The 9,466-nt window shown below is 33.9% G+C and overlaps 2 protein-coding genes across 3 annotated transcripts; both read right to left on the bottom strand.

Moving 5' to 3' along the window:
- Window positions 1-296: 296 nt before the first annotated feature.
- Window positions 297-2,425, bottom strand: LOC111454546 (protein kish-like). Its single transcript, XM_023096046.1, has 5 exons — window positions 2,135-2,425; window positions 1,614-1,669; window positions 1,407-1,513; window positions 1,015-1,049; window positions 297-608 (listed from the first exon to the last, which is right to left on the bottom strand). The coding sequence occupies exons 2-5, from the start codon at window positions 1,614-1,616 to the stop codon at window positions 541-543; spliced, it is 213 nt and encodes a 70-aa protein (XP_022951814.1). The 5' UTR covers window positions 1,617-1,669; window positions 2,135-2,425; the 3' UTR covers window positions 297-540.
- Window positions 2,426-3,009: 584 nt separating this feature from the next.
- On the bottom strand, window positions 3,010-6,572 carry LOC111454327 (proteasome subunit beta type-5). 2 transcript variants are annotated; one of them, XM_023095779.1, is made up of 8 exons: window positions 6,438-6,572; window positions 5,822-5,945; window positions 5,600-5,729; window positions 5,198-5,304; window positions 4,833-4,967; window positions 4,590-4,693; window positions 3,461-3,561; window positions 3,010-3,377 (listed from the first exon to the last, which is right to left on the bottom strand). In XM_023095779.1, the coding sequence occupies exons 2-8, from the start codon at window positions 5,933-5,935 to the stop codon at window positions 3,253-3,255; spliced, it is 816 nt and encodes a 271-aa protein (XP_022951547.1). In that variant the 5' UTR covers window positions 5,936-5,945; window positions 6,438-6,572; the 3' UTR covers window positions 3,010-3,252. The 2 variants fall into 2 exon arrangements, with proteins under 2 accessions (XP_022951547.1, XP_022951548.1); XM_023095780.1 differs by lacking the exon at window positions 6,438-6,572 and having other exon boundaries at window positions 5,815-5,947.
- Window positions 6,573-9,466: the final 2,894 nt, after the last annotated feature.

Below are 9,466 nucleotides of genomic sequence, written 5' to 3'. Positions count from 1 at the left end.
CAGAGATTCAAGGATTGTTGGAAATAGGCCATGAAAATGAGATGTGACGAAGGAAAGGGAGCTGTGATTCGAGACGAAGAACATACTAAAGTTGGAGAAAAGAGGTTGCAAAAACCAGTCGAAGCAGTAAATGGAAATACAGCTTAAGTCTTCAAAATCAAGCAGAAACTAAGTATTTTTGAACTTTGGCTCAATCCCCCTCTATTTTCTACTCAACAACTATCTAGACTGCTGCCTACCTCAAGTGATAGAACATCAGTGGTATGTGTCTTAAGTAGATGTATAATGCACTAAAGAAAACAGAACTCTTTGGTTTTCTGATGAGAAATGTAACACAACAATGATCTTCCTCTTTGGCATTTTTGAGGATGCATAGCAAGCAAAACAACTTGTAATGAAATGCTCGTGTATTTATAAATGGATTTAAATAGCTTTCAACCATGTCACTACAGAAATCTAACTTCAAAGACCCTCTTACTAATAAGACTGTAAGGCACACACATGCTAAATAAACCACAAAACAGGGAATATAGGCATAGCTCAGAAGAATATTATTGAGACTCCCATTGAGAAGCACCCCACAGCTACCCAAGGACTCAAACGTTCACCTGATTCACAAACAGAACATCAACCCGTCAGATAATAATGACTGTTATACTTGCCAAATGACAACAAAATCTATGCCCTACTGATTGAAATAGGTGTAACTTAGACTTTGTTTCTTTCTCCCATGTCCCTCGTTGCATGATTGTGTATATAAATTCGTATATGAACAAGAGAAATCTAAAAGGCCGAAAAGCTACTGAGTTTTTTTTAATAATAAAGAAGCTAAATACTTTTTTTTGGGTGCAATACATCAGAAATTCAGTCTCATTAAGAGAGGCGAATGCTGGAAGAACCAAAGAGAGAAGAAAAAAGAAAGAGTTCAGATGTTCTACAGTTTATGTATAAATTGTTCCAGAAAAATATTTTCATGCAATAGAGCAATTGTGCAAATTTAACCAAGAATCCTACCTATTCTAGCTGCTTTCCAAAAGAAGCCACGGAACCTGTCAGATGAGCAACTCGATTAAAAACGATATGGAATTTATAATGTAATCGTATTTCGAACATAAGAGGTAGTGGTTTCGCACACCAAGAACATCAATATCGGTGATCAATAGCACCACCATGATAATAAATCAATCAACACCTAACATATGTATAGGAAATTCAATTTCACGAGGTAAGGAAAGAATGGGGGTCTCTCCAAGCATCAAATTAATTCCAATTATGTTTGAGAGAAGGAAAAGAAAGTAGCAACATGAAATGAAAACTCAAAACAATTAGGCAACATGCTCGAAACCTGATTATCTATATTTATCTCAATGCAGTATTATACAGCATAACAGAAATGAAAAAATTACCCATTTCTCTGTTCAAGAATAGCAGGAAACTGCATCTTCATATAGGTACAGGTACAAATTCCCAGTAGGATTACTGTCAGAAACGAATGAAAATTGAACAAAGCCGACTGAAAAACAAACATCGACCATGTCAGCGATTAATAGCTCCTATTTATCCAAGCTATGACTATTTTCATAGTCCATACACCAAAGGTCAGGGTCCTTTACCATTTTCAAAATGCCAGGTATTAATCACGCTAACAATCTTCACTATTCAATTCAACCTAGAAATAGGATCAAATAAGTTAGGAACGGACTGAAATGAAGTTCAATACACACATCCATATCATTCATGATTGACGACAAACTCTCCGGATAATTTGAAAACTTCACAGTAAATAAATTAGGCTCTTCGATTTTTACAAAAGTCATACACCATTTTGAAGTTCCATTAAGATTTTGGGCACCACAAAGCTAAACTAAACAATCTCCGTGCAGAAACTGTTACGAAATGTAGTTCCCCATAGATATTGAAAGCTGAAGGAGTAAACCTCGAATTCAATTTACGAATCGGGAATGGGTAACAATGTTAAAACATTAACTTTCTCCAACAAAGATCCGAATCTCTCGATGTCCAAGAAACAGTTTGTTCGAACCCATTAATCTAAAAGCCTAAATCCAACTAAATCTTCAACGGCGAATCCAATAACATTGAAAACACAAATTCAAACAAATCACAGAGTACTTACAGAAAGTACAGAAATTGCTATTAAGAAGAAACAGCGGGTCTGATACAAGTCGCAGGATTCTCAGATCGTAGTCCTTCGGAAACGAATGAACGGGAGGAAAGGAACTTGTTGACCTCCCAACAGCCAAAGGTTTGAACAGCGGCGAGCACAAGCGCTTCTGAGTGAGATTTTTCCTCCGGTTGTGAATGAAATGACGAAGGATTCCGCAGTTCAGACGAGTTCCAGCGAATCGGCCATTGCTTTATAGGAACTTTATACTTTTTACAGTTACCAAATGAATACTTGGTGCGAGGGGTTTTTTAAAAGTCATTCCAAACATTTTTAATGTAATTCTTAATTGGTTAAATTATATTTGAAAATTAAAAAAAATATATATATATAATAATTAATATTTTACCAATTCATAAAAACCTAATTAAAAATTAATTCTTTATTTAATTTGACCCCATGAAACCTGTTAGAGGAACACACTCTCCACAATATTAATATTTTATTAATGAAAAGTGTATTATTAGATTATAAACCCATAATCATTCCCTAAATTATCCAATGTGGGACACTTTCATCCACAAAACCTAGTCTTGAATATATATTTAATAGTTTTCATGCATAACTAAATTTTATCTTGTACTTTTTAAAATTTTGACAATAAAAAAAAGTAAATAAAAAATAATCAAGCCAATATTTACAACTCCATTTTTAGTTTTTGAAAAATATGCTTATTTTCTCATTATTTTTTATAACCAGTTACATTTTTTTTTTTAAGAAAATGTTCATTCAAATTTCAAAAAAATTTAAAACTTGACTATATATATATATATAATTAAGGGGGAAAAATGGCCCATATGACTAACCTGAAAAGAACAAGAAGCATGGTAACAAGGTAGTCCAATGGAGAAATGGATTAAAAATTTAGGAAACATAGACACAATGTCCTCCAAGCAGCCATAATTGTAATAACATGACAGAAAGATCCTTGTAGTGTACTAGAATCAAACTTTTTAAGGATCTGTAAATTTTACACCTAGAGCATCTCTTTAGAATCAGCTTCCCCCTTAGCACAAATGAACAGGGAGAAAGCGTCTTAACCTGCTTATATGTCTGTATGGGATTGATTATCAATCAATGTTTTCAGCCATTTCCTGATCCACTGTGGTTGGCGTCACTGGGTAGTAGCTGTAGTGAAGTTCCCCTACATCGTCGCCAGAAAGCTTTTTCCATCCATTTGGTCCCACATAATAAACTGATCAATGACATTCAAATCACAAGTGAAACGAGAGAATTTGAGTATTACAAACATGAGGAAACATTTAGACAGGAGGATACCGCTAGCAACTCCACCACTCGCTCCATCTCGGAAAGTTGCGTGATAAATAGCTCGTCTAGCAAGTTCAGCAGCTTCTTCAACAGACAAGTCATAACGATATCTGCTTGGTAACACAACAAAGTGTTCAAGAAGTTGCATAAATCAACGTAGATGAAAAGATGGACAATGGTTTTATAATGGAGAAAAAAGGTAAGAGGAAAGAATATTGAATGATGTCTGTACCAACACCATCAGGTATTGCAAAGGGTGCATTAATTCGACAGAAGGCAAGAATTGTGCATTCAAGATCAAGAAATATAATCATAATTATAAACTGAGATGTACCTTTTAAACAAATTCTATTGCTGAGTTTCCTTTTACATGGAGAGATATTGCAGAGAAAGGATGTTGAATTCATTCGCTAGTGTTAAATCAGGGAGTTCAAAGTTTTTTCTGTTTTATTTTTTTGCAAAGGGCAAATGCAACAGTCCAAGCCCACAACTAACGGATATTGTCCTTTTTTGGACTTTTCCTTTCGGGCTTCTCCTCAAAGTTTTAAAACATGTATGTTAGGAAGAGGTTTCCACACCCTTATATGGATTGCATGTGGGATCTCACAATCCACCCCTTGGGTGCAAATGTCCTTGTTGACACTCCGCCCGATGCCTGGCTCTGATACCATTTGTTACGGCCCAAGCCCACCGCTAGCAGATAGTGTCCTCTTTGAGTTTTTCCTTTCAGACTTTTTCTCGAGGTTTTAAAACGCATCTGTTAGGGAGAGGTTTCCACACTCTTGTATGGAGTGCTTCGTTCCCCCCTCCAACCAATGTGAGATCTCCCAGTTATATTTTTCTACACCTTAAAACACTTCATTTCCATTTTAAAACAAAATACTACTTACAAAATGTCAGCAGTTTGTTTAGTTTTTTTAAATATCAGAAGACAGCAAGTTTAATGTCCTAAGTAGGTGGTCACCATGGAGTTATCTTCATTTTCTTTTACTATTTTTTGTTAGTGTACTCCAATGTTCCTAGGCCAATTCATGCCAAATCGTGGTGGTTCACTGAAAAAGCTACATTATTTGTCCAAAATTTCGTTAAGGAGTTGAGAAATGTTAAAGACAGCCTGATAATGGAGAATCACACTTACCCATTATCCAAGACACCGTAGGCATAAGGTGAACCAGATCCAACAGAAAATCTTGTTCCTTTTAGCCTCCCTCCCTCACTGTCTACGTAGTACAGACCAGGACCCTACAAAATTTTTACAGAAGCACAGAAGAATGTAAGCTTTGGGTCATTGTCATTGTAAAAGAAGAAAACGAAAATGAAACAATTTCATCACAATTTTCATCTTAAGTAAGAAAATAAAGATGAATAAAAGTTTTATTACTGTTTCATCCCATCCAGCAATCATAGTCCCAACAGAAAGACCCATTCCACGATAGGAGTACAGAATGTTTGCCAGTAACTTTGATGCTCCTGCAACTGAAATCCGGCGCTTGTTTGCTAATTCGTGACGGCGGCACTAAATCATATCATGTTAAATATTATGATCAGCTAACCACAAGCGAAAAAACCCAAAATGTCAAATTTGGCAAGGTACAATTAATTGAATTTGCTCATTTACAAGTTGAGTCGTTGAGACTGGAAAACTCTAAAAGTAGAGTGAAAGAGATTAAAATGATAGTAGTACGAGGTAACCCTTTCTTAATAAAAATTAAGAATCCTACAAGTAATTATATATTGGCCAATTACCTTGACACCGAGGTTTCTGTGCCAAAACTGGCAATCGGCAGCACCTCCAGCCATTGTGCCAAGCATGTAAGGATTGATTTCAATAATCTTTTTCACAGATTGCGATGCTGTACAAATTTAAAAACAAATGTAAAGTTCAGAATGAAGAACGATTCTCAAAAGACAACACAAGAACTTACAATACAATGTAGGGTGAGGGGAGGGAGAACAAATGGCATAAAGCTAGAACAAATGCATCAAGCTGCACAGAGAATTCTATCATAGGTGCGCAAACCCCGAGTCGCTAATAGGGATAAAGTAACTTAGGATAGCGCTTTGAAGTTTCATGATATCCACACAAAACACGTCTAGAAATTAAAGCTCAAATTTGTTTATAGAACACATGTAATAAAATAAACTTACATATATAGCCTCCCATGCTGGCACGCGAATCAGCAGCAACCATGACTCCTTCCTTAAAAATGAAAGCCAGTGTTGTTGTTCCTTTAGCTGGCTTCACCATCTGAATGGCCTCTTTCTGAAAGCCATCAAACTGATATACGGGGAACATCAAAGTCAGAAAAATCAATTCTAGAAAAGAGTATGGAGCCCAGAAAGCGGTATGAGATATGATTTACAAATTACGTCACTGGAATTAGGGATTTCGAAGGATGGAGCAGCTGACAACCCTTCCAAAATCTCCATTTTTGGTCCGAACAGCGGAGCACTTGTTTGAAGACCACTGGTATCGAGCTTCATGTTTCAACTCCTGTCATGACCAAAAATTAAGATTTAGTACAGTGTTCGCCTTACAAAGAAATTATCCACACAACAAGATTTTAGTTGGGGAAAAAAAAAGTCCAGAGAAACGCCCTCAACTACGCCGATAACCGAGCTAGTTCTATTTCACAGAATTAACGAAAACTAAATTTGGAACATCCTGCCCGGAAAAATAGTCAAAACACTCGCATCCAATAAACAAATAATCGTCCTAACCGATTTGACATCAAAAGACACTTCAAACTCCTTAGCCATCAAAAATAGAATCGTGCGATCAAAATCTCAGTACCCCGTCCTCAAATTCTATGAGAAACCAAAAAAGATCCATAAAATCCTCGGAATGCAAGCAATTTTCAACCAAGAACAGATCGATAACAAAATCCTAATGACCGAAATCGATTCCAATCAGAAATGTATCATAAATCCGCATATGAACTCGAAAGAACTAAAAAAGAGCGAGCTCTTACTACTTCAACTTTACCTTTAGCTAGAATCTTGAGCAACGGGAGAACAGAAACACGAACTAAAAAAACAAACAAAGTATACAACGTCCAAGGAAATGATCGAAATGGAGGCAAAAAATGCCGCAAGAATAAGGATGTTTACAGGAAGGTCGAACACAAGTTTCTTGTCCTCCAGGAAACCAACGGGCTTAATGGGCTTGGGCTTGGCCCATATTTTTATTTGGTCAGTTAACTGTAATGATGGTAATGGGCCTTGGCGATTGTGGCCCAATCTTGACCCAATTTTAAAATTATAATACAAAAAATATATATATATATATATATATTTTTTTAAAAACTTTATAACTGAAATATGCAATGCCCTCTCGGTGCCGTACTTTTAGCTCATTAATAAATCGTGCTCCAAGCCGCGAATTAAATTTACTCGTTTCGCACTTTCCCCTTTTTGCCCTTCCACCGCCATTAACCCTCTCTCTCTCTCTCTCTATATATATATTGAAAAAGAATTTCTATATATTATTAATTGAGATATATATATATAAAAAAAAAACTAATTATCATTTTTAAAAACAAAAACTAAGGGATATTTTTGTAATTTTAGTATGTTTAGACATTAGCGATGAATTCGAATGGACTGGGCAGTTGAATAATAATATTTGTTATGATTATAATAATATTATTATTATTATTATTATTAATTTTCCAATAAATTCAATGAACCATAGCTTTATACAAATCTTTATAAAGAAAAATAAAACTTTTTCCAAACAGACAAAACTACCGAAGTTTAAATCAAATTAAACATGAACAGCCTAAGATGTTGCGTTATTAGGTTGTCTGAAGCACAAAAATGTCCTAACCAATGTAATAATAACACGTGTTAGTTAGTTTTAATAATGTGATTTATTAAATTAGTTCGGCTGGAAGACACATCATCATGACAAGTCATTGTGAGAGTACTCCAAATATGATTTAAGCTTTGTCTTTTGTTTTGAATATTAAAATAATAATAAACTCTCTGACTTTATTATTAACCTTTAATTCAAATTTGAAAAATTAACCTAATGAATAAATAATTATATTAATAATAGTAGTAAAGGTTGGTTGACCCTAATTTATCTTGCATCATCCGATTGTAAACTACCACGAAAGTCATTGGTATTTGTATTGCAATAGACGGGGTTGCCCTAAAAGTCGAGCACGAGATATAACCTCCAATAAAATAAATATGAGGTAATTGCAAAAAATAATATTATTTATCGCTAACGACTTTTTATATTAACAATGACATTCGTAGACTGAAATCAATTTTGATAAGATTCGTTAGTCAAGTAAGTAATAAATACGTAGAAAAATATCTATCTATTCTTTCTCGATTTGAAATTTACCAAAAAATGCGAGATTTAAAAAATGAATAAGTAATTTTTATTTATTTAAAAATTCCAATTGGTTTCACATGATTATTAAAAAAATATATTTTTTGTATTTCTTTGAATGAAGTAGTAAAAAAGTATACCCTTATTTATTGAATTAGTGACAATTAGCAATATATTTTTCAATGAACAGTATTGAGATTAAATGGACAGCCAAACATTCATTCAAAGCTGCAGGCTAATTATTGAGAATATTAATTGAAAACTAAATCGACCATGATAGGGACCCAATAATTTTAAATAATATTAAAAAGGCCATTGGGGGAGGCCACGTAATCATGAACACGACATCATTATGAAATTTCCAAATAAATTAATCGGCTAATCAAGTTTAATTAGATGTTTTTGGCGTTTAATTACTTGTCATTTACACAAAACATGACTTTTGATTCGATGACGTGACCCATCTGTTTGGGGTTTTGTGCCCCCAAAACATTGGTATTTTGTTTAAATTTAAAAAACCCATCCGGTTTTCTATTTGTGGGCCCCGGTTTTATTTGCGGTTGGATCGTGTTCTTAAACACCGAACCGTCGTTAATAAATAAATAAATAAATAATGGAAAAAAGGTTTCCAAGCATCATCAACCATGTCCTTTTCTTTTTATTTAATGTAAAGTTGGTTTGCCGAATTCGAACTCTAAAAAAAAATTAAAAAAAATGGTGTGCCGAATTGTATTTATTTATTTATTTATTTATAAATAATACAATATTATAGATAATCAAGTGATTCTGAACTGGAAAAGAAAAAAAAAATCAGATTTCTGATGTGGAAACGGTCAAAGCAAATCGTTGACCGCAATATTGAACTTGGGTGCTGACGTGGCGAATATGAAGCAATTTTTTACCGCAGTAAAAAAATGGACGCAAGGTAAAAATAAAAGTTCTGGATAACAAACCGGGAGTTACGGGAGGGGAAAACGGCTTGGCCGGTTGAAATCACGGGTTAAAAGACATGACCACGTGGCTATTTGGAAGCCCATAATATTTTAATCACATAAAAATCTGGCGGCTGTTCTGTTATTCCCCACACTAGTCTGCATGGAGACGCCTGTTGCCGATATAAATCCACTGACTCACCAACTTTACCATAATACCCCTCTTCAATTTTGTTTCAAATATTAATATCATTTTTAAAAATTAATCAGCACTATTTAAACAATTTCATTCCACTATTTAATTTATCAAATTTTTATACATAAGTATAATTAGAGAAACTTTTTGGTTTAAATTTTAAAATAAAGGATAATAGAATTTTTTTTTTTTGAAAGAAAAATATGAGTTGCCATTTGATATTCATATTTTTTTTTTTAGTTTAATAATATATTGGTGGAATCTAAAACATTTAATATTTAGATAAAAATGGAATGATCCTTCATGATATCAATAATAATCAAATAGAGTTTGAGCGAGATTTTATTGAATTAAAATGGAAAATTGTTGTGAAGGACAGATAGGTCAATTCGCCTAATTTATTACAGATCTGCTAACCGACAAATTCGATGGTCGGCAAGGCAATTGTCGGCCAGTGAGCTTATGGGGACAGTGGAGAATTTTTTTTTTTTTTTTTTTTTTTTTTTTTTTTTTTTTTTTTTTTTTTTTTTTTTTTTTTTTTT

This window comes from Cucurbita moschata, unplaced genomic scaffold (genome assembly GCF_002738365.1).
Source record: "Cucurbita moschata cultivar Rifu unplaced genomic scaffold, Cmos_1.0 Cmo_Scf00016, whole genome shotgun sequence".
Taxonomy (NCBI): Eukaryota; Viridiplantae; Streptophyta; class Magnoliopsida; order Cucurbitales; family Cucurbitaceae; genus Cucurbita; species Cucurbita moschata.
The sequence above is the reverse complement of the archived record's forward strand: the minus strand, read 5'-3'. Positions and strand labels throughout refer to the sequence as shown.

What these genes read in the sequence shown, in the direction of transcription:
- LOC111454327 (XM_023095779.1), bottom strand. Translation starts at nt 5,935, where the DNA reads ATGAAGCTCGATACCAGTGGTCTTCAAACAAGTGCTCCGCTGTTCGGA. An exon ending in AAATCCCTAATTCCAGTGAC is followed by an intron (nt 5,730 to 5,821) that starts GTAATTTGTAAA and finishes CCCGTATATCAG; the next exon opens with TTTGATGGCTTTCAGAAAGA. An exon ending in TTGCTGGATGGGATGAAACA is followed by an intron (nt 4,694 to 4,832) that starts GTAATAAAACTT and finishes AAAATTTTGTAG; the next exon opens with GGTCCTGGTCTGTACTACGT.
- LOC111454546 (XM_023096046.1), bottom strand. An exon ending in ATTCTTGAACAGAGAAATGG is followed by an intron (nt 1,050 to 1,406) that starts GTAATTTTTTCA and finishes CTCATCTGACAG; the next exon opens with GTTCCGTGGCTTCTTTTGGA. An exon ending in TTGGAAAGCAGCTAGAATAG is followed by an intron (nt 609 to 1,014) that starts GTAGGATTCTTG and finishes TTTGTGAATCAG; the next exon opens with GTGAACGTTTGAGTCCTTGG.